At 32.8% G+C, this 25000-nt stretch overlaps 1 protein-coding gene and 1 pseudogene across 1 annotated transcript; both read left to right on the top strand.

Annotated features, from left to right (window-relative positions):
• The first annotated feature begins 974 nt into the window (after positions 1 to 974).
• Positions 975 to 8541, top strand: LOC137811081 (WAT1-related protein At4g19185-like; annotated as a pseudogene).
• Positions 8542 to 10234: 1693 nt separating this feature from the next.
• Positions 10235 to 15466, top strand: LOC137811079 (WAT1-related protein At4g19185-like). Its single transcript, XM_068612665.1, has 7 exons — positions 10235 to 10593; positions 11424 to 11486; positions 11577 to 11693; positions 11870 to 12155; positions 12877 to 13032; positions 14755 to 14906; positions 15037 to 15466. Exons 1-7 carry the CDS (start codon positions 10388 to 10390, stop codon positions 15239 to 15241), a joined length of 1185 nt encoding a protein of 394 aa, XP_068468766.1. The 5' UTR covers positions 10235 to 10387; the 3' UTR covers positions 15242 to 15466.
• The last annotated feature ends 9534 nt before the right edge of the window (positions 15467 to 25000 follow it).

Raw genomic sequence — 25000 nt, 5'->3', positions numbered from 1 at the left:
ACCAGGCTGGGTCAAAATTAATACTGATGGGGCTGCTAGGGGGTATCTTGGTCTTGCTACTTGTGGAGATATTTTTCGTGGAAGTATGGGAGAATTTATTGGTGCTTTTTCAGCGTTTCTTGAAGTTCAAACTGCTTTGGTTGCTGAGTTTTATGGAGTTATACATGCTATGGAGGAAGCTCAAAAAATGGGACTTACTAATGTCTGGCTTGAATGTGATTCTGCCTTGGTTTGTGCTGCGTTTACTGCTAGGACTAATGTTCCGTGGATGCTTCAGAATCGATGGAATACTTGTCTTAATTTTTGTGGGACAATCAGGTTTAGGGTAACTCATATTTTTCGTGAAGGGAATGCATGTGCTAATAAGTTGGCTAATTTAGGATTTATTCATAGAGAATCTTTTCATTGGTATAATAGACTCCCAGCTAGTCTGTTCTTAGAATTCTTTATGAATAGGTATAATCTACCTATGTATTGTTTGTGTTAACATATGTGTTTTGGTCTAGTCCCCCCATATTTTTGTATTTTCTTTCTTTTTTCTTTTTTTTAATAATATTTTTTTTTTCATGTGATGGCAGATGATTGTTGTTTCTTGAGGTGTCAGCTTAGTTGAGATGTCAAGTTGCATAGTGATGCCTAACACGAAAATTTTATAAAAAAAAAAGTCATTGTTTTTCTTCATAAATAATAGGATGATTGAAAAAAAAAATTATACATTTAAAAATAGGTCAATTATCTAAATTTAAAATATTTCTATTAATTTAATTGACATTTCTTTTACTATTAACATTTAATTAGCTATAGTAAATGACAATTAAAAAACATCGAAAATGACGTAAATATAAAAGTAACAATTTTTTACAAAGATTAAAATTAAATATAAACACAATTTTTGGGTCTTGAAACGTATTTAAAATCATTTACATTTTTTTGCAATAATATTGTCTTCTTTATCTTATGCTAGTCAACAAACCCATATGTTTTGGTCTCTCTAGCTTGCTTGCTGATACTGAGATTCTGTAATGGCTGAAGAAGCTTCACAATCTATGGCAGCAGTATCAGTGAGGAGTGACGCGTGGAAGGCTCATGTGTGCATGCCACTTGTGCCACTATTCTATGCTGGCTACAATGTAATCACCAAAGTGGCCCTTAATGTTGGGGTGAACCAACTAGTTTTCTGCTTCTACAGGGATCTTCTTGCCTTCACTATTCTTGCTCCTCTCGCTTTTTTTCTTGAAAGGCATGCTCTTTTTCCCTCTCCTTCAATCCTATGCTATAGTGGGGATGAAATACCCAATTGATATCATGAGAGTGTAACACTTTTATCCACAATCACAAAGTAAATTGACTTTTTAATAGTAAGTTTTTAAGATTAGGGAAATTTCTTATTTGTTACATCTGTATGAATTTTGAAGTGACAATTAAACTGAAAAAGGCAATAAAAGTGTCTCTTCTTTTTTAATTTTTTTCCTACATTCCTGTTTTATGCAAAAAATTTAAGATGCAGTACTTATAGAAATGAATGGTTGCTCGTTCGCATCTTGCCTTCAACTTCTTCTGATTGATAGAAATTTGGACTTTTTTAGAAATCTTGACACGGTTGGATTGGATGCTTAAAAAAGCCTTAAACACATTTGTAACTCCGCTAATGTGGGGCTGTTGTTTTATTTTTACTCGCACTTAGAAAAATGTGTAGCGATTGGTACTATTTACTGAGCATATTCTAATTTGGGCAGTAGCATGTTCTTAATTGCTAAAGATGTATTGTGTTCTTTTTATCTAAATGGCTAAGCTTTTGGAAATAGTTGGTTCATGAATACTGTTGGAGATTTATGGCCAAAGGGTGTATGGCCAAAGGGTGTTGGGTACAATCTTTCAGAACAAATTGCGTGATAGGACGTGCTAAAGAAGTAATATAAAATCATTATTGAGTTTTCATCTAGCGATGTCTATGTTCGAGTAAAGGTTAAAATGGGGCAAATTGACTTTTAATGGCAATGACACAGAATCTTGCTTCCTAATTTCATGCTTTGTAAAGTGTTAACTCCCATTTGCAAAGCAGGCTCCCAAACACCTGTGATAGTTGGTTCATGATACTAATTTTATGAAACTGTACACTGTAGTATATTGATATCTTTTTCTTTCTGCTGAGTTAGAGCATTCTTGGTATTTAACTGATATCAATTGGCTTATCCTTTTTTGAGGTTCATAATCATGAGCCAAAAATTCTGGAAATATTCTACTTATGCTTGTCTACTGCTAATGGTTCCAGGGACTTATGATGACCTGTTTTTTTGCATATTTAACTGGATACACAGTCAAACTTTGGAAGTGGAATTTGTGTTAGCATTAAACTCAAAGTCGTCATTAGTTTTATTTGGAAAATTGAATGGTCAATAATTATTAGCTTTAATTCTAGTTTTGAATGTCATTTATACTATGGTTTTAAATGTAATTTATAATATAGCTTTAATGAGAGAGAATGTAGAATTTGATAAGTCTATTGTGAGACTATTTAGAGAGATTGTATTATCATTTGAAAAGTAACATTGAAATAAAAGTTATATTCTCTGTTCACAAATTGTTATCAGAGCTATGGTCAGCATAACCAATAATTTGTCCCTGTCTCGATTAATAAAGATGGTGAATTGTGACAATTGGAGGTGGTTCAAGAAGGTTTTGAAGAACTAGAAAATATCACTGGTTACTTGGCAACCCAAAACAAAGTGTTGAAAGAGACATGATCGAAAGATAAGGCAACTTTGTACATGTTGTATCGAGCTGTTGATGAGACCATTTTTGAGAAGATTAATGGTGCTTCCACTTCAAAGGAAGCATGAGACATCTTGGAAAAGGTGTTCAAGGGTGCAATCCGAGTTAAACAAATGCGTCTTCAAACTCTACGAGGTGAGTTGGAGGCCATGAAGATGAAGGATTCAGAAGATGTATCTAGTTACATCACTCATGTGCAAACGGTAGCCAATAAACTTAAACGCAATGGAGAAACTCTCACGGATGCAAGAATCATGAAGAAAATTCTTCGATCATTGACCGATGACTTTGAAAATGTTGTATGTGCAATCGAGGAGTCAAGAAACTTGGAAGAGATGACCATGATGATCTCGCGGGTTCTCTTGAAGCACATGAACAACGAAAGAAAGAAAAAGAAACAAGAAGTCTTGGAGGAAGCCTTACAAACAAAGATGACCATTAAAGAAGACAAGGTGATGTACGTGTAACATAGCCGAGGAAGAGGACATGGATGTGGAGGTCATGGTCATGGAAACAACAATGAAGATAAGGGACAAATGAACCAGCAAAACTGGCGTGGATGAGGTCGTGATCGTGGTGGTCGTTCAAATGTTGAATGTTACAACTGCGGAAAAATATGGACATTATGCAAAGGAGTGCTATGCCAAGAAGAAAGTGGAAGAGAATGAAAATTTAGTGGAGGAAGATGAGACAAAAGATGAAGGAATTCTCATGATGGTCAATGAAGACGTCACTCTAGATAGTGACATGATATGGTATCTAGACATTTGTGCTAGTAATCATATGTGCGGGCACAAACATCTCTTTGTTGATATACAAGAGATAGAAGATGGACATGTGTCTTTTGGAGACTCAACAAAAATTCCAATCAGAAGGTCGGGGGAAAATATGTTTTTTTTCAAAAGGACGGAAGAGAAGGTACAATGGAGGAAGTTTATTATGTACTGATTTGAAGAGTAATATTCTTAGTTGGGACAATTATTGGATAAATGTTATTCGGTTTTCATGAAAGATTGGATTTTGCACTTGAAGGACAAAAATGGACGAGTGTTTGCAAACATGGATGGAGATGGAAAAGAATCGGATGTTCAAACTCAACTTAAAGAATATCTTGTTGGAGAAGTCCCTTTGTGATGCAAAAACTGAGCTTAAAGGTTTAAGGACAAAATCAAGTAGTTTGGAAGAATTTTGCAATTTGCTGAATAATGAAAAACACAATCTTCTAAATGAAAGGAATGTCTTGGTATCTCAATTGGAGAGTGTTGAAGCAAATTTTGGTAACCTGGAAAGAAGGTTTACAAAATTGGAAGAAAAATATGTTAATATGGAGAAAGACAAAGAAAGTAGAGTCAATCAAGTTGAAGAACTCCATTTGTTGCTTTTGGCACAAAAAGGAAAGGTAAATGAATTACAATTCAAATTAGAAGCCCATTATAATTTTACAAATGCCCTTGAAGCTATCAAGAAGCTAAGGACAAAACCAAAGATCAATGACAAGTATATTCCATCTTTTGTTATTGTTGATGAGAGTGTAGGAAATAATACTTCAGACAGTCTGACAGTGGGGTGCAGTAAAGTTCTTTGTGATAATAAGAAACTTGGTTCATGTGTTTTACTTGAAGATAATGGTTTTGAGTTGGGAAAAGATAGTAAATGGAACTGAAAGGGATGTATGGTCTAATCATTATATTCCAAGTTCATTAAAGCCAGAGCATTTCTTAAATCCTTTTAATTCAACGGGTGAAAGTGCAAGAGATTTTGTTTGGGAGACTAAAAGTATTTCAAACCAGAACTCTACATAAGTTGGTGCAATGAAGAAAACTAAAGTTGCTTCTAACCTAGAACAATGTGGTGGCTGTTGGGAAAATATTGGAGGCAATTGGGGTCAAGACAAAACATAAAATTGGAAGTGTAGGCAATGACAATCAGAAAAGCAATCTGAATGAAGAATATGAAAGGTTTGAGTTTAAGGGAGGAATTTGTTAGCATTAAACTCAAAGCGTTATCAGTTTTATTTAGAAATTTGAAAGGTCAATGATTATTACCTTTAATTCTAGTTTTGAATGTCATTTATACTATGATTTTAAATATAATTTATATTATAACTTTTATGAGAGAGAATGTAGGATTTGAGTAGTCTATTGTGAGATTATTTAGAGAGATTGTATTCTCATTTGAAAAGTAACAGTGAAATAAAAGTTATATTCTCTGTTCACAATTTGAACCTGAAACTTTTTTTCTGCTCTCTTATGAGTTGTGATAGTATTTTCTTTATTTCTGATGTGTGACTATCCTAATCATACATTTTTACCATACTGGCTGTAGACGGACTAGACCGCCCATCACCAAGAAGCTATTGATGTCATTCTTCTTTCTTGGATTGACCGGGTAAGATTTCTTCCTATATTCACTTATTTCTTATTTTTGTGGTATATGTATGGTATAGTGTTTTACTGCAGCATAATACTTTTTTTCTCCATGATTTATGATCAGGGTGTTTGGCAACCAGCTTTTGTATCTTATTGGTTTAGGTTATACTAATCCTACATATGCTGGTGCTGTACAGCCAACCGTTCCAGTCTTTACATTTATGTTTACTTTGATGATGGGGTCAGTTTCACTCTTATCCATTTCTTCTTAGCATTAAAATGTCTGTATTAATATATAAAATTTATTTATGGATCATTAATTCATTTTTTTCTCTAGTACACAGACAAAAAGCCCAATCATATTGCAGTAAAGAAATTTCCAGATTCATGAAATTGTTCATATAGACCAGAACACAATGTGCTTAACAAACTCATTCTTGCAGCATAGAAAGACTGAACTTGTTCAGATATGAAGGTTTGGCGAAGGCTTGAGGAACTCTTATCTGTGTTTCAGGTGCCATATTTATGGTTTTCTATCGTGGTCCAGCTGTGATAGGGGATAAAACAATGAATCAAGTTGCACAAATTAAAAAAAGTGCCAGAGGTCAGCCAGAGCCTTCTGGATGGTTAATCAACAGCTTACTTGATATTGGACTTGACAGCTTTCAGCTTGGGGTTGTGTTCTTGATAGGGAACTGCATCTGCATGGCTGCTTTTCTAGCCTTTCAGGTATCTACAATTTTTTATATTCATCAAAAGACACTTATTAAAATAAAAGTCCATAAAATGACTGCTGATTATAGCATCAGGAAAAGATTTTTATCTGTTCATTTCTTCCTCTATTACCAATTTACTATGCTCGTGCTTCTATTTATTATTGCCATGGGAGTGTGGAATGACTCTATCAGTTCTTACTTGGATTTCTCCTTTCCACACCAATTATGATGAGATACATCAAGTTGTTCTTTACACGGTTTCTCATTTGAGTTTCTAACGAGTTCATCTATGTTGTAGTATATTGATTTATGCATCCTTACAGCAAAAGCCTTTAGAGCTCACTCTGTATAAACCCTTACTTTTGCTCCTATTTCCCTCCATTCGGAATTCTCTATATATATCACACACTTTGATATTGGACAACTTCACAAAGCTTTCACATTTTTCTTTCAATTCTTTGGGATTAAACCAATCATTTTGTACTTTTTTAACGGATGAAATTACTTATTGCTAGAAGCACCAATCTTTAACATCACTTAGTTTGTGAACTGATTTATTGTAATCTTTGGTTATTTGATCAGTTGGCATGTTTAAGTTATTGCCATTAACTATTTTCAGGCACCAGTATTGAAAAAGTATCCTGCAAATCTATCTGTCACAGCGTATTCATTCGGCTTTGGATTTGCACTGATGGTGATTGCATCATATTTCATGGTTAACGAGTCAACTGACTGGATTTTGACACAATCAGAGATACTAGCTGTTGCATATTCTGTGAGTCACTGAAATTTTAAATCAATCTTCATTCTCATGAACTCATATTAGTCATTTCAGATCCTTTGGTCCATTTTACCTAATGAAACCGTTTATGTTGTCTTCTAAACCCTTTGTTTATTAGCTTGTGCAGTTGACAATAGGTCAGACATGACATATCACTAACATCGTGACATCATTCAAATAATTATAGACATAAGTTTTTTTCTATCTTGTATATCAGATCAAAATTTGAAATTTCAATTCTTTTGTCTGTGTTGATTTATTAGGATGTAGATATTAAGTAAAGAAGCAAAGCAAAGAAAAAATCTGTCCGGATCAAATGGAAACAAATGTCTGTGTTACTTCTGCTAGCTTTAGTTCTGTATTGCTAATAATTATATAGCCACTTTCATGTCTAGCAGTCTAAAATAAAGAAGAGAAAAATTAGATCAAGTTCTTTATATTTTTATCATGAAATTCTTGAGTTAGACAATGAAATGTGGATTCCCCGGCTCCCAAATTCTGCAAATATTCTTGATGGAGGGTATTTAGTTTGAGAAAATAATCCAGTTTTAATAGTTTAATGTGAAAATATGAATTAAAGAACTTGTGTGATCCTTTCTCATATATATGAGCTACATAGATAGGCTTACCTAATAAACTCACATTGGTATTCACCTTATTGGGAACAGCCACAGCACTGCTTCTACCGGGTAGTATCAATAATTTAGAGGTGAGAATAAGTTGGGCTTTTGTTGTGATGTTCATGTTCAACAATTTGTTGTAACTGGTGAAGCATGGTTGTTAAATGGAGGGCAAAAATGACTTGCAGTCTAGCACAGAAGTCAAAGATGACGTCAATGTGTTACTGAAAGTTGTATTTAAGTAATATAACAGTGGATGTAAACTACTGAAGTTAATCAACGAGGGTCTTTTTCTCTTTTAAGGGGTGAAAAGATTGAAAGTCTTGTATGTTAAGTTCCTACATAGTTTCTAATTGATTCACCTTCTAATGGATTATTTGGTTCTTTATTAACATGTAGATTTTGCAAATTTGTTCAGGGAACTATTGCTTCTGCTCTTATCTATGGAATCATTACATGGAGCAATAAGATCTTGGGGCCAACTTTGGTTTCCCTTTACACTCCGCTTCAACCTGCATTTTCTGCCTTCCTTTCCCAAATTTTCCTTGGCACTCCAATTTACCTGGGAAGGTATACCTCTCCTACCACTTCAACATATTTGATGCACTCTTTTTCTAACTTTACCATCTCACAACAAACCTACTCACCAACTGTAAAGGGTAAAACTAAAACATTTAAGGAAAATCTATTAAGAATACATACACAGACACATTGACTGCATAAAAGTTTTTTTTAGGTTGAAATCTAATTAGAAACTATCATATATATAATTATGTTGTCTTTCACTATAACTACCTAGAAAGTATACCAAAATTGATTTCTGATATGGAAGCTTAATAAAATGCCATATCTACTTGAAGCAGTGGAAGTTCCAACCTGTCTATTGCACTGTAACAGTATAGTATTTAGAAGCTTACTTTTATTCTCGTTTTTGAATCCATGTGGTGATAGCATCCTAGGGGATCTTTCATCATTGCCGGTCTATATATAGTTACTTGGGCATCTTATAGAGAAAGACAAGAAACCTTTGGAGTTACTGCCAATGGCTTTAGGATCTCTGAACCACTTACTCATGAAAAAAATGAATACCAGAGTGGTCACAGTCAGGGTCCTCCGGGGTAACATCAAAGCCAAACACATCAAATTCATTGTTGAATAGCAATGCATTGTGAAAATTGGTCTGATGGTTCTTAAATTGGTATGCATGTATTTTATCCCCTAAATGTGAAATGTTGTTTGAGGACAAACTGTGAATGTGAAATGTAATATGATATTAATATCATCACAATCCTCTCAAATTTAACCGTCAACAATTCTTAGATAACTTTTCATTACGATACAAAAGTAATTGAATATTTTGGTCTATTTCTTTACCTTCCATTCCTTGCACAGAAAGGTAGAAAAGAGATTAAATTATGAAAGATGAATAAAAATAAACAAGACATATAACAAAAACTGAAAGTATATCGATAAAAATAAATATTAGTGAATTTTACTCTGTTTTTATTTGATTTCAGTTTAACCAAACAAGAAAGCTATTAAAAACTTTGCGAAAAGGCATCATTCCAACTATAAGACGTAAGACTTCATACAAAGCTTTTTTTTTTCTTTCTCTATTGCATTGAGACTTTAGTGTTTTCAGGGCAATTGTAACAATATATGAAAGCAAAATAGTTTCTTTTTTCACTTACTAAAATGACTTGGTTACTGGATAAGAATGTTTTGTCTTGTACGTGCAACTTTTTCAAACAATTAGTCCTAGACCCGTACACGCGGGTTTATTTTTATTTATTTTACATTAGAAAAATAATTTGATTATATAATGTAGTATAAATAGTATATTCAAAAAAATCACACTATCCATAAGAAAATTTAAAGTTATGGTCTTAAATATGAAATTATAATTTAAACTTGATAAAACTAAAACGTCTAATATTAGGGTTGTTTATGAATTGGATTTTTAAATCCAGTCAGATTCAATACAAATCCAAACAATTCTATTTCAATAAAAATATTGGATATAAAATCTTCCGAGTGAATCCAATCGATTTGAATTTTTTCAATTCAATTTAAAATAATTAAAATCTATATTAAATGAACTTTAATTAGATTAAATTTGATGTATGGTTACCTAATTGATATGATGTGCATCAGTCTAATACGACCAATTAAATAATAAGAGAATTAAAAAAAAGAATTATTCATTTAAAAATAGGTCAATTATCATAATTAAAAATATTTTATTAATTTAATTGATATTTTTTATTATTAACATTTAATTAGCTACAGTAAATGACAATTATAAAACAACAAAAATGACATAAATATAAAAGTATTTCTTTTTACAAAGATTAAAATTAAATATAAACACAATTATTGGGTCTTGAAACGTATTTAAATCTTTTACAATTTTTTGCAATAATACTTTCTTCTTTATCTTCTTATATATGAAAGAAGGCGTGCATGCTAGGAAGAGTTGCCCTGCACCTATTGCTTGTCTTTCATTCTGTCAAACAAACCCATATACACACACAAAATTGCTGCCATTGTTACACACACTTTAAATTAATATATATTTTGTGAACTCAAATATAAAAAAAATGTAGTGGATAGAAATATAAATAAGTTCCAACTATTTCAATTTAATTTAATATCATAATTTTAAAACTGTCCTTAAATTAAGCACTATTTCTTTTTAAGTATTGTATTGTCTGTATATAAATTCAAAAAAATATTATTATCAAATTTAAGTTTCTGACTGATAATTTTTCTTATAACCGATTGATAGAGCAAAGTTTGTAAAAGTACCTCATTATCGAAAATAAATAAAATAGTAATTAAAAAGGGAAGAAATCATGCATTAATAATAGTTTAATGAAAATATCATTATATTATTATTATTATTAATCCTGAAGTCCGAAGTTTGAGAAAGAGTATCATTAAAAATTTCAACACCATCAATAATTATGTAAGTGTTTTTTTATTATTATTTTTTGTCCGTGGATTCCGAACTAAGCATCGGGTTTGGTGTTGGCATCACTGTTTCAACGAACGAAGGAGCGAATCCAACAACCCCATTTGGTGTTTTAGAGGTTGTGGGACTTTGTTGCAGAGAGTGGATTCATTTCAATGGCAACAGTTGGAGTTGGAGTGGGTGCGGGGGGTGACATATGGAAGGCCCATATGGCCATGGCCATGGTGCAGCTTTTCAGTGGCGGCTACCATGTCATCACCAAAGTGGCCCTTAATGTTGGCATCAACCAGTTAGTCTTCTGCGTATTCCGCGATCTCCTTGCCCTTTCCATCCTCGCACCCCTTGCTTATATCCGTGAAAAGTATGCTCCTTTATCTCTTTCAAATCAACCATTCAAGATTTTGCTTGCATTGTTTTTCAAAACCTATGAATATGCTCCCTTTTGTTCTGTTGTTTCCCTCGGTTGGATGAAAAATAAATGGATTCCTCCCTCACACCTTGGCCTTTTGTTTTCTAAGTTTATTTACAATATTTATTGATTCCCTTTCTGAAAAGGTTGAGTATTGCGGATACATTTCCATTTGGTGTTATTGGATACTTAGATCGGTTGGGATTGGATGCTTAAGCACATTTATTTGTTCCACAATTTGGAGGGTTGGTGATGTTTGCAACACTCTGATTGTTTGCATGTGCTTGATACGGCACTCTGAATCTATGAATTATAATAATATTTCTCTGGACGTATGTTTTTTCTAAGCGCTGGAGTGTTTGGATTGTTGGGTAACTCTAGTTGTATGAAAATTTACATTCATGTTCATTGATATCTGGACCTTTCTGTCTGATTATTTAGAGCATTCTTAATATTTAAGTAATATTATCGTATAGCTTATACTTATGTTTCCATTGTTTTAAGGTATTTAATCATATTCTAAAATATATTTTTAAAATTTAATGTGTGTTTGTGGGTAATGACTCCGGAGTTCCATGATTACTACCTAAGAGGATGATAACTATTTTTTGTGTGGATGTGGCTGCATATATTCCTGATCTGTAAATATAACCGTGCTTCACATTCAATCTTTAAATGTAACATTTTAACTTGCAACTTTTTTGTTCCCTCTTATGTCTTGTCATATTACTCCTTTTTCTTCTGTTGAATGGATATCTTGATCATACCATGTTGGACTGTAGACGGATTCGACCACCCACTACTAAGAACCTCCTGGTGTCATTCTTCTTTCTTGGATTAACTGGGTGAGGCTCTTGGTATATACTACTTATTTTCCATTTTCACTATATATAAAGATACGGTGCTTTATTGATGCATTCTTGATTCATGATCAGGATATTTGGCAACCAGCTTTTGTTTCTTATTGGTTTGAGCTATACTAATCCAACTTATGCGGCTGCCATACAACCAGCCATTCCGGTCTTTACCTTTATGTTGGCTGTAATGATGGGGTCAGTTTCATTTCACTTGTAACATTTATCCGTTTCAATTTGTGTGTGTGTGTGTACTATTACTCAAATACAACTGCACACTCTCACTTTTAGTTCATAAATATTTACATTAATAAATTTATGCAGATACACCAGGTCATATAATTATGTTTATCTGTACAAACCTTTTCATGCAGTACAGAAAGAGTGAACTTAGTCAGATATGATGGTCTGGCAAAAGTTGGAGGAACCATCATCTGTGTTTCTGGTGCCGTATTGATGGTTTTGTATCGTGGTCCAGCTTTGGTAGGATATACTGAAATCGATCATGTTGTACAAAATGAAATAAGTGCCAAGGGTCAGCCAGAGCCATCTGGATGGCTAATTGGTAGTTTACAGGACTTCGGGTTAGACCATTTTCATCTTGGGGTTCTGTGCTTGATAGGGAACTGCATTTGTATGGCTGCGTTTCTAGCCATTCAGGTATTATCTTTTTTGTCATATGCATGGGGTGACTGTTGAATACAGCAATTATGGGATAAATTTAGTGATCAATGACTTGCCTGTTACCCTTTTACCAAGTCCCAACTTCTCTGTGCATTCCCTGGGAGGCTGAGATGACTCTATATGTTCCTGCTTATTAGGAATCTTCCTTTTCACTCAAATCTCATTGATAAGAAACTTACGATACTTGGTCAATTCTCAATATTCCAACTTCTTTTTGGGTCTCATATGACTTAGAATAATGTAGACCTCAGATAGTTGTATTGGATAATTGCTTATGTTGCAAATTTCTTGCATGTCCTAATCGGTTCACTTCCCTATAACTATCTTCTTCGAGTTTGGAGGTGTATCAAAGTAAGATCCCCTAATATTTTGATAAAGTGTTTGCTGAATTATAAGTAACATAATTTCTTTTTTCCCTCTCCTCAATCCTCCTGTATTGAAACACACTCTTAATAAGTTTACTTAGATTAGATTGGATGACTTCTCCATGCTTTTCATGCATGTTATTGTAAATAATATTGTTGCAAACATCATTCTTAGCGCCAGGTCATTGACTCGTCACTCATTCCAAATTTCTTCACTGATCAAATTAGTACTGCTGATTCTTAAACTTGACCAATTAATTTGTTGTGATCTTAGGTTCTTTAACATGTGAAATAATTGGTGTTTCTAAATTGTTACCTTTAACTGTTTTCAGGCACCGGTATTAAAAAAATATCCCGCAAACATATCGGTCACAGCATTTTCATACTTCTTCGGAACTTTACTAATGGTGATAGTATCATTATTCATGAATAACGAGTCAACTGACTGGAGTTTGACATCATCAGAAATCCTTGCTGTTCTTTATGCTGTGAGTCACTCGAAAAGCTTTTTTTGGTTATTAATAATGCTTTTGATCTACTCACTACATTGAATTATTGGAGATGTCTTCTAAACTTGGCCCTTTTTTATTATTTGCATTCTTCCATTCAATTCAACACATCAGGCTATCAATTATTGACTGTTGTTTGGTTTGTAAAGGAGAGCATTCTAACTTGTTGAAGTGGAGTCAATGTTGTAATGTAATGTTCTTACTTTGTTAATAATCAAAGTTGTCCAAGTTTTGGGTCACTACTATGAGTATTAAGGAAATAGGACAATCTTGGAACAAAAGATTGTTCCCTACACGTGAGCGGAGGGAGCATTAATCTTCCTACAGATGATTTTCTAAATTACAAGAGTATATAAAGATTTATTTTTTATCTGTTAGGTATGGTTGCCTTTAATTTCTAACATTGTTCTCCTCTATTACTAGTTTATCTTAGTTTTGGGTTTTCATTCTGGATAACATAATTGTAAAAGCTTTTTTTAACCATTTTTTGTGAATTATTTGGTGTTACTGTCACCTGTTTAAAAATTGTTAAAAATGTTTCACAGGGAGTGAAAACCTTTGTTTTGCATTATAAAGAGTTCTACACTAAATGAATTCTATTTGCACTATTCATCTTTTGATTTTTATTTCAACTCTTGTAAGTCATCGGTTTCCTTTCTAGGAACAGGTGTTATCCTGATTGTTGATGAAGTATTTCTCAATGTATTTTTTTTCTTTTACTTTTACTATTTGTGAAAAACTTTAGGAAGTTACATATTTGTTCATATTTTGATAATCCATGTTAAAAATCTTTCTTGTTGACATCTTGAACAGTTATCGTGCTACTGTTCAAACGAAATAATCAATGTTACTTTATGTTATTTTGTATGACTATTCTAAACTGAAATTTTAGTTTGAGTCTTTGTTGTATTACCCACGGCATGAAAAAAAGAAAATAAAAGATCAAATATGTAGGGAATAGATGATGACAAATGTTTATGTTGTATGTGCAGACTATAGTTCTGTTTTGCTAATGGTCACCCGTAAGACACGTTCTAGTGTCTACTTCTAGAAACCAAATGATGTGATCCAATCTCATTGTATGAACCACAGAAAGGTGTTTTAATGATAAGAACCTTGAGGGAACCAAATACAAAAGCTAGTTGTTCCTGTTGGAGAGCCCAAGGTATTGTAATCCTTACGTTAGAATCCCATACTTCCAATGTGGGACCTATGTCCCATAATTAGATGCTAATATCCCACCACACTCAGCAGTCCTCAAGCCCATGCAATCTGGCTGTTAGCTAGCACTTTGAATCCCAGACAAACACTGCAATGCCAGCATCACCACCTGTGCCGTTAGTTTGCTACTAAGAGACATGTCTTATACCAATCAATAGGCACTCAAACAGTTGAGGGATCCTCTCTTAATAACTAACCATCAATGAGGGAGTATCGTGTATCTCCATAACCCAATGCAAGACTTAGCCATCCTATAATACTCAAGTACCTATCATGCTACCATCAGAAACCACAATACTATTTTACCTAGGGGCACCATGCGTTGAGAGTAAGATGGATTTTGCTGTTATGACAACTAGTGGAAAAGCTGAGAGTATTTTCTTAATGGTTGAAAAGATTTAAGTATCCCATGTTCTTACAAATATTTTGGTAGATTTTTTAACATGTGTATCTTGACAAAAAATCTCCTTATCTGTTCAGGGAACTGTTGCATCTGCCCTTAACTATGGACTCATTACATGGTGCAACAAAATCTTGGGCCCAGCCATGGTTTCCCTTTACAATCCGCTTCAACCTGCGTTTTCAACCATCCTCTCCCAAATTTTCCTTGGAAGTCCAATTTTCTTGGGAAGGTAAAGCTCCTTTTATTCCCAGTTGTTGATGTATTCTGTTCTAACGTGAAGATGGCTTCCTTTAGCATGACGGTTTGAAATTAATTTAGAAGTTTCTTACTATTCTGTTTTAACATGCATGTGACGACAGCATCTTAGGAGGTTCTCTCATCATTGCTGGTCTATATTTAGTTACTTGGGCATCTTTTAGAGAAAAACAAGCAACTCTTGGAGTTGGAGTAGCTAATCTTGCCTCTTGGGTCTCAGAACCACTTGTTCACGACAGAAGTGCACTTCAGAAAGGCCACGCTTTTTCGGGGTCCTCCACCGTTCCCTCCAAAACATTATCAGATTAAGGAAATGAAATGAGTTGTTAAATGCCAATCAATTGTAAAAATTGGTCTCGTGATTCACAATTCTGTTACTGTTTTAGTTTTTTAGGTAAATCTGTATTTGTTTATGTCCCTGTATTTCTGGGACTAACGGTCAATGTTGTCATGTTATATCTGAATTTTGAAATTCAATGTGTTGTATCTGAATTTGATGAGCAATTTTGAAATGAGCAATTTTGAAATGGAATATATTCCTTCTCTTCCTCGAATTGTAATAGCCTTTTTAACAATTTAAACATTAACCCCAAAGAAAGGTGAATTTCGTAGCAACACTGATCAGTGCAAATAAAATATGGAACAATTTGAACCACTTCTTTAAGCAAAGTCCTGCATTTGTTGGCAGATAATTAGATTCTTTAAAGTACATTGATTGAGGGTTTAATTTTTAATTGTGCCTAAAAGAACACATTTCAGTGATTTCTGTGTCTTAAAAGAAATAGTTTTCGACTATAAACTAAAACATGCTCTCAGTGTTTGCATATAGAAAAGTAAGTTCGGATAATGCTATATATACTATCTATCTATAATATAAATGGAGAGTACTCCCACGATAAGTTTAAACATGTGTCATCACCACAATTTTCCTAAAATAAAAATAAAAAACATTTAATACCAAAAATAGAAAAACTTTCACCAATAAACATAATACATCTGAACCAACCAAAACGTGTCACGTAGGAGTTTTTAAAAGTAAAACTTCTCTCTCTCAAAAGTTTATCCCCTTTTCTCTCTGTATCACTCTCTTCTCTCGGAAACTTTCGTCCCCCTTCTCTTCTTTCACCATTTATGGAACTGCAAATCTGCGACATTGGAAAACATTTTTGCCTCAGAATAACATTAGACATCCGTAGAAATGGCGCCTCATTTTGAAAATTTGAAATGTTTTTTTTCACTATATATATGTGTTGTATAGATCCATTTTTTTTTATTTTTGTTCGTATTTCTTCTTTTCATTCTCCATGGTTCAGGTAATCTATGCTATTCTTTGTTCATCTCATTCTCACATTTTTGTTGTATTTTTTATATTTTTTTGTCTTTTTTATCTTTTCGATCGATACTATTTATCTGTTTCATGGTTTGTTTTGTTCAGTTTGTTTTCTCCACTCTTTGTGACATTCTTGGTTCTCTGTTTCTAGGCTTTTCTGTTCAAAGTTTCTGGCTTTTCTAGGGTTTTTGTTCAAGATTTTAGGTAATTTTTTTGGTTTTCTGATCGAAGTTTCTGATGGAGATTTGTAGTGTTTTCTGTTCAAAGTTTCTGGCTTTTGTGTTCAAAGTTTCTATCTTTTATAGGCTTTCAATTTCTAGGGTTTTTGTTCAAGATTTTAGGTCATTTTTTTGGGGTTTTTTTATCGAAGTTTCTGATGGAGATTTGTAGTGTTTTCTGTTCAAAGTTTCTGGCTTTCCTAGGCTTTCTGTTTCTAGGGTTTTTATTCAAGATTTTTAGGTCATTTTTTTTGGTTTCTTATCGAAGTTTCTGAAGGAGATTTGTAGTGGTTTTGTTCAAGATTTTAGCTCATTCTTAACTCCATTTCTTTATGTGTTTTCAGTTTTGTGTTTGTTACTTTTTTTTTTGCAAGTGATGCACTTCTTTAGATTTTTGCAAGTGATGCAGTTCTTTAGATTTTTGCAAATGATGCATTTCTAAGTGTCGATTTTGTGCCCGTGTTTAACAATTTTTTTGTTTTCTGATCGAAGTTTATGGTGGAGATTTGTAGTGTTTTATGTTCAAGATTTTAGCTCATTCTTAACTCCATTACTTTATATGTTTTCAGTTCTGTGTTTGTTACTTTTTTTGCAAGTGATGCAGTTCTTTAGATTTTTGCAAATGATGCATTTTCGAGTGCCGATTTTGTGTCTCTGTTTAACGTTTTTTGTTTTGCTTATGGTATGGGAATTAATATTTTGTTTACTATATGTACTTAATTGCTTACTTGATGCATTCAACATCTTCCATTGTCTTTGTTCTCTGTTTTTTATTCTTTTTCATTTTTTTATAGGAAGCATATAATTAACATCATTAAATACCTATAAGAGCAATTAAGTCCCAACTTTATTTTTTCCTTTTCCTATATACTGTGATCGTTCTCTATTCTTTATACACTGCTTTCAAGATATTCATTTCTTCTTCCAATGCAGATTTCTTAGATATTTAGTGCAACAAGTAATAATTATAACACCATTCTATTCTTTATACACTACTTTCAACATATTCATTTATTATTCAGTATCCTACTTTCTTTCCAACTTGCTTATTGTTGTTGTTCTATTATTCACTTTCATGGCGCCCTCTGCTGAAGAAATTCTTAAACTTGACACACGAGGTCTGTTTTTTTCAATGAACATCCGTGGTGAAACATGTATTTTTTTGTGTATTTTCTTAAATTTCTACTTCTACACAGTTTCTATAGTTGCTTACTTTTTATTTTTTATTCAAAACTTATAGTTTGGATATGTTGATCGTACATTTGCTATTGAATTTCAAAAAGAACTTGGTGACGAGTGGGCCCTTGTAGATAGCATAGGGAATGTACATATAGTACATTATAACCAAAATTTATTATCTCCAAAAATGATGAATGGGTGGTGGACTTTGGCTTATTTTTATGGCTTTGAAGGGGATCACTCTATCTTATTCCGTTACGTTGGCCAAAACGCTTTCCATATAATTGTTTATATGGGAGATGTCCCTGAAAGTGGTGTAAATCGTTATTTGGACGAAGTTGAAGGGAGGGAACCGCTGAGCATTGGTCCCTTTGACCATTTTTCCATAAAGTTGTTTTAGGTACACGTCCATGCAAGTTTTCTGGTGAGTTTAGCATTCCTTTTTTAAAAAATGACGTACCTTATATTCTATTCCTTTTGTTTACTTATTATTTGGATGTTCTTGAAAGATATACCTGCTGCATTTTCTGAATATCTTTGCAAAGGTAGATTCACAATGGTTACGCTGCATGGACTATTGAAGGAGGTCAAATGCAAGGTTTTAAAAGGAAGGTTTCCTTATAGAACCATTAAACTTGGTAGCGGTCGGAAGAATTTTTGTTGTCTTCATTGTTTCCATCAAGGCGACAAAATTATCTTTGAATGTGATAGCAGGAACCCTTCTTCTCATATCAGGGTTTTGCTCTTGATGATAAGTCTTTATGTTAACTAAGGCAGAGAACTTTTTTTGTTATCCTTTTAGGCTAATCGTTTCCAGTGTTTTGAAACAAAGACAAATATTTAATTTTGGTGGTTTATTTCATAACTATTACTTATTTTTGGTGGATTCACCATATTTTTCATTGTATTTGTTGCCTGCAATATGCATACATAATGTGTTAAATTTTTCATTCATTATCTGACATATTTATAATGTGTTGACATAATTTGATATGCTTAACACCATAACAATATTCAGTACATTAAACCAATAAAAACTATTTCACATTTTTTTTTCTCATTTCTTATTTATTTTCATTTAATATTCTAGATTGTTGATTGTGATTATCTATCTCTATCTATAATACAAATGGAGAGGACTCTCATGATAAGTTTAAACACGTGTCATCACCACAATTTTTCTCATGAGAAATGCATAAGATTCAAATTATTGTAATGTACATGTTGTTTACAAAATTAAATCATTCAGAATTAGGATTTATATTTATGTTCATGGCTTATTTTGTCTTAATATTTTGTAATATTGTTTTTCATAATATTTATTTCTTATAATTTTGAATTTTAATGACAAGGTGGTTGCATAACTTAATGTGCCTTTCACCAAAATCATGTTTATGTTAAGAAAAATACATTTTGATTCATTCGAATTGATGTACTTAATTTTACTTTTAACATTAATTCTTATTTTACTTTTATCATTCGAATTATGTAATATTTATTTGACATTTGACATTCTAAAATTATATTGACTAAAGATAGCACCTACAGAATGTAGCTGCTGGCCAGAAGACCAATATAATTCTAGAATTTTTATTGTAATGTCCACTTTGTGGTCAAAATTTATTCTGCTTAGTGTTCTTTAGTTATGAACTTTTTAGTAATTACATTTCTAAAATAATGTAATTTCATGTTATTTGATATTATGGAATATATTATGTTGTATTTTCTATTTGAATGTTACTTTATCATTTCTTTCACACCATGGACATTTATAATTTCTGTACTTTAATAAAAAAACAAGACAAATTGAAAATGTTACATAGCATAAAGTAATTGTCTAACAACTTTGAAAAGAGTAAGGTTTCATTTTTTTAAATAATGAAAAATGAAGTATAATAATATTACATAAATATGAACATAAGATCATTAATTTTTTAAATGAATTCAAATACAAAAGATTTTAATGTTATTTAATTTTGGTTTGTGCGAGGAACTTTTTCGAAAAAGCAAATGGACGATTACGTCTGTAAGCATAGCACTACAAAAAAAAGTTTTATTATCGTGGGCAAAAAACTGAGGCTAAGTATGAAAAACCTACATAAAAGGGTGATTATCGTCGGCATAGCGTTAATAAGAATTTTGAAGCTAATATACTCGCCGTAAAGATATATTGGCGGGTGTGGGGTGTTTTTTGCGTAGGTGAAGCGTGGGCTTAGCCCACAAGGAGTTTAGAAATTTATAAAAAATTGTGAGTTTGACCCACGCTAAGCCCACACAAAATTATATTAGCGTGGGCCAAGCCTTCAAAATGTCCAAGCAGAGTGAGTTTAGCTACGAGGGGCACATAATAAGCGTAGGCTAAGCCTTCATGTTGGCCACAAATTAGCGTGGGCTTAGCTTTCAAAATATTCAAAATATTTTTTATATTTTTTATTTGAAAAAGTGTAGGCTTAGCCTACAAGCACACAAAGAATTTCAGTTTGAAATATATTTTTATTGAAATAAATCAATTTTAAAAAGAAAACTATTTTTTTATTAAAATAAATCAATTTTAAATTACTCTACTTCTCTTTTTCTTATTGCATTTATCCTATTTTTTTACCTATTTCATTTTTTTCAATATAATTATTCAAGATAAAATTATTTTAGGAAACAATCTAATATGAAGAAATGTTTTTCTTACTAAATTTTTTTTATTTATAACTTTTTCTTTATACTTTTTACTTGTCTTGAAAATTGAATATTATTTTTAAAATGAGCAAGAAAAAATATTTTTTTAATAAGAACAAGGAAAAGAACAAGAAAAATTATTTTCTAATACAAGGCCCACGATAATAAACTTGGAATTTTGTACAAAAATACAAAGGTAGAAATGTGATATCTGTGGTTTTTTATTGAAGATATTTTGATTGAAATTGAACTAAAGTTACTTTAATTAACTAAGGTTGAGCTGGTAGACACCAAGACAAGCTTACCTTCACACTCTTCAAAATACCAAGAAAAACAGAAAACACGCTTTAAAAAATAGTAACTTGATGACAAACAGAAGTTGAGTTATATAAGGTTCCAAGAAACTTCTACTTTCTGATCATGTCAACCTAGAGAAGTTAAATCTTAAACAGTTTGAAACCTTTCTTGTTTTAACATAACAAGAAAGAGCCTAAAACTAAAGAGATCATCTACATAACAGATGACTACAAACATTCCTAAAGAACAAGGACACACACTTAAACAAACTATTCTTAACACCCTGCTACTAAACCTTAAAACAACAGTACCTAGGCTCCAAAAAGAACATCAAAAGCACTTTAACTGCAGAAAAAACATCATCAAAACAACACCAAACCAGCACCAAAATTGCAGCATAAACCAACATTTATATAGCATAAAACCAGCTAAAAACAGTACCAAAACTGCAGCAGAAAACCAACATTTGTACAACATAAAAACCAGCAAAACCAGCACCAAAACTGCAGTAGAAAACCATCATAATCCTAGCAGCTACTTCGTGATATCTAACTCCCCCTGCATAATCATATCATAATCATAAGTTGAGTTATTAAACCCTACCCTGCTTACAACAAATCAATATCTGCTACTATCTAATCACCCACCAAAGGAAAAGAAACTTCTACTTTTTGATTATTTTGTACATTAGGTTGGGTTAGGGAAGACACTCCATGGCGAATGTTGGAAGCCAAGTCTGCAGTGCCATAACATCGACCTATACTCTTGCCAGAAATTGTAATTAATTTAGCTAAGTAAACAAAATTTTCCTCCTCACATAAGCATTTCTAAGAAAGTTTATGTTCCATCAGCCCCCAATAAACACTAGTTTCCTTACTGACATCACCAATAAAAAATGTGGTCATGGACAACACAACCACTCCCCCAACTTCTAAAGTTCAGTTATAGAACTAGATTTCTCTCCACTACATCTTGTAAATTTTCTTTTCATCTTTCCTACCAGTATTGCCCAACTGAAAACATAAAAATAGGTTGAAAGAGTTGCTTGTCAATTTTGACCTTTCCCAAGACATAATCATTGTTAACTGTGCAAAGCATTTCTTATCCTCAGAGGGAGGAACTAAGTTAGAAAGCAATAAAATATGAGAAACTATATGTAATTTTAATGGAAGAGTAATTTTGTCATTTGAACATAATTTTTATCATATCTTACCATTATTTGGTCCATGTTGAACACAGGAAAAGGTAAGATAATTTAGTTATCCAATTATCTGAGGTGCACCAAACATTTGATTGGCTTAAGCTTATCATGCTTGGTTTTTATCATATTCATATCGTAAGTTGTTTTTATCCCAGTATCATCCTATCATATCTTGAACACCAAACAAACCTTAACAACATTATACCACATGTAGATAATTAATAATCCACAAAAAATATGTAACAGGAAACCAACAAAAAGTTACCTTGGAGAACAAGGTATCCCATGCTTTAGCAGACACTCGTTTCATTGAGGTAACCTTTGAAACTGGGACTTTCCCATGTGAGCATTGGACAAACGAGTTGTCAAGAGGACTGCATATACCTTGCAAAGTAAGCCTCCTATAAAATACTAATACATCAATTAACCTGACTCTAATAATTGTTTGAAAGGAAAAGCACAAACACTGGAATAATGTTGTCAGCCTACTAGCGAAGCCATTTGCTAGAAAATCAATAAAATGGTTTTTACAGTGGTTGAACAGGAGCTTCAGCTAAAACAGATCGAACCTTCTGTCTACTTCCAATAATACGACCCAATTCCAACTCTTTCTTGTTATTGTACTCCTGACAAGCTTCATCATATGAGGCATTGAAATTTTGAATCTCATTACAAAGATGAGATGCAAGAGAAACACCATTTTGCAAAGCAACTTCCACACCCTCTCTTTCATCATGCTTAGCACCACAAATTACACTCCCAATTTCACCAACATTTTTTTATGTTTAAGATGGTACATCAACATGTACGCATCACTAGACAAAAATGTCTCCACAAGTGAAGATTTTGAATGAGAGGCATGCAAACCATTTCCATTACTGTCAGCTACTATCGCTTGAGAACAATTAGAATGAATTGCATCAGTCTTGATGGATTTAGAGGTAGAATTTGAAGACCCTTCGCCAAATGGATGACAACCCAAATTAGTAACATGCTCATCATCAAATTCCCACCATTGCCCAGTGTTTACATCCTTAATATGAGCAATGTAATGACCACTATTAGCACCAATTCCCTTGTGAATCAGTACAGCTGACAAGTCATACACCAAGTCGAAATGAGACAACTCAGACATTCTATGCCGCATATCAAGTTCAGCAGGAAACGAGAAAGCAGAAGAAGTTTTCTTCTTTGTTGTAGTCTGTCAACACAAATAATACACAAATACACTATCAGAACACAAATGAATGGTAAAGAAAATCAAACATTGCAGCATATATAGTAATTTGTGATCTCACAAGGCTCTTGTTGTCAAACTTTAGAAGGTATATTAAAATAGCAGAAATCATTTTCGAAAGGTGTTGAGGGGAATTTGATTCTTGTTGCCTACCACAAACAATTTGAATAACGCAAAGGACCATTGTTACTCCTAACTCCCTCAGTAATCCAATGTGTATTGACTTATACCCTTTTTACACAAATTATTCGTAACATGTCCGGTAAAGGACTATTTGTATTCGGGTAGTCAATAATATAATGACATTAGAGATTCAACTATGCTTCCACTCCTAGAAAACTAAGGACCATCCTACTAAAATCCACTTAAAGGACCATCCTGCTAAAATCCAACCTCACAAGGCTAAGATATTCACAGTCCTCTATCAATGACCTACAAGGAACTTATCATCAAAATCATTCGAGAACTTAGCATCCTCTTAAATCAACATGTAAGAAAAATCATCCTAGGGTTATACAAATCAACATCATAATTGTAAGAAAAAGTAAGTATATCAGAAACCTACATCAAGAACCTAGGGTTACTCATTAACGGTCGTCAAAGAAGAAGAAGGAATGGAGGAAGAAAAGTGAAACTCACCGTTCATGGTCGCACGTTCACGGTCTAAGCATGGTCATGGTCAAAGAAGAAGAAGGAGTGGAGGATGAATGTTCACGGTCGCACGTTCACGGTCGAAGCACGGTTACCGTCACAGAGTTTTGTGGAGTGGAGGAAGAAGAAAAAGGAGTGGAGGAAGAAATGTTCGCTCAACAGTTTTGTGGGCTCTCTGGCTCATATTCAAGTTCAACACCTTTCAACAACTAGAAATTTTGAAATAAATTAATTATAATTTTATTATTTTTAATTTTAAAATCATAGCGTGGGCTGAACCTTCAAAACGTTTAAGTAGCGGGGACTTAGCTTCAAAGGCATAACGGGGACTTAACTTCAAAAGCATAGCGTGGACTAAACCTTTAAAAATTTAAAATTTTATTATTATAATTTTTTTTTAAGTTTGCATCCGTTTTAAGTGGGTTTGGTCGACGAAAAATGCGTCCACATTTGGCCCCCACAAATATGTGGAAACTAATTACTTTTTTTTTTCTTTTAGTGTGGATTTTTCGTGTGTTTGACGGACACTATTTTTTTTCTTCTTCATTTTGTGTAGGCTTAACCTACACAAATAGTGTGACCCACACTTTCTATTGCAGCTAAATCTTATTATTCTTGTAGTGTAGTGTCAATTTATTGTCCTTTTATTTAAGTTCACGAAGAGTCAATTAAAGGCAACTCATACTTTTTCCAACGCATAAAGAGCCTTTCTTAAAGAATGCATTTACTTCCATGCCTTCTTAGAGATTTCTTTATTGTGTTGTCTACATTGTTGCAGGATCCTTACTCTGTTACGACTTTTTGTATACAGTGATTTATCATCACAAGCAGATTATGTGCTTTATATTTCTACATGAATCGAGAAGGTAAGTAAAGGTTTCATCTTTGGTCATTATGACAGGTACTCAATCATTCCTCATAATTTTAAATAGTTCCTTGATTTTATTAATTGTCCATGGTTATATTGAGATTTCTCTTTTAATTTTTACTTTTTGCAATAATGCACTTTACGTGTTGTGCGAATTGAGATGTGTTGACATTAAATACAATATTGATCAACACTCATATTATAGCACCAAAAGAAAAGCAGTTATGTAGTCCATTTTGTAATTTTTTTAGTATGTTCTATTCTTTTACTGAGTATTTCTTCTTTTATCAAACTTAAATTTAGCAATACATCTGACTTCTTTTGTTTTGGAAATTATTTTACATTTTCTATGAAATTGATGAAAAATTGTTGTATGGATTGAGCGTTAAATAGAGTTGGTCAAAAGTAGTGAATTTG

This window comes from Phaseolus vulgaris, chromosome 2 (genome assembly GCF_000499845.2).
Source record: "Phaseolus vulgaris cultivar G19833 chromosome 2, P. vulgaris v2.0, whole genome shotgun sequence".
Lineage (NCBI taxonomy): Eukaryota > Viridiplantae > Streptophyta > Magnoliopsida > Fabales > Fabaceae > Phaseolus > Phaseolus vulgaris.
The sequence above is the reverse complement of the archived record's forward strand: the minus strand, read 5'-3'. Positions and strand labels throughout refer to the sequence as shown.

Excerpts from the sequence above, each read along its gene's own strand:
- LOC137811079 (XM_068612665.1), top strand. The coding sequence starts at position 10,388 with ATGGCAACAGTTGGAGTTGGAGTGGGTGCGGGGGGTGACATATGGAAG. Across the intron at positions 11,694-11,869 it reads ATGTTGGCTGTAATGATGGG|TACAGAAAGAGTGAACTTAG; the intron begins GTCAGTTTCATT and ends CTTTTCATGCAG. Across the intron at positions 13,033-14,754 it reads TCCTTGCTGTTCTTTATGCT|GGAACTGTTGCATCTGCCCT; the intron begins GTGAGTCACTCG and ends TTATCTGTTCAG.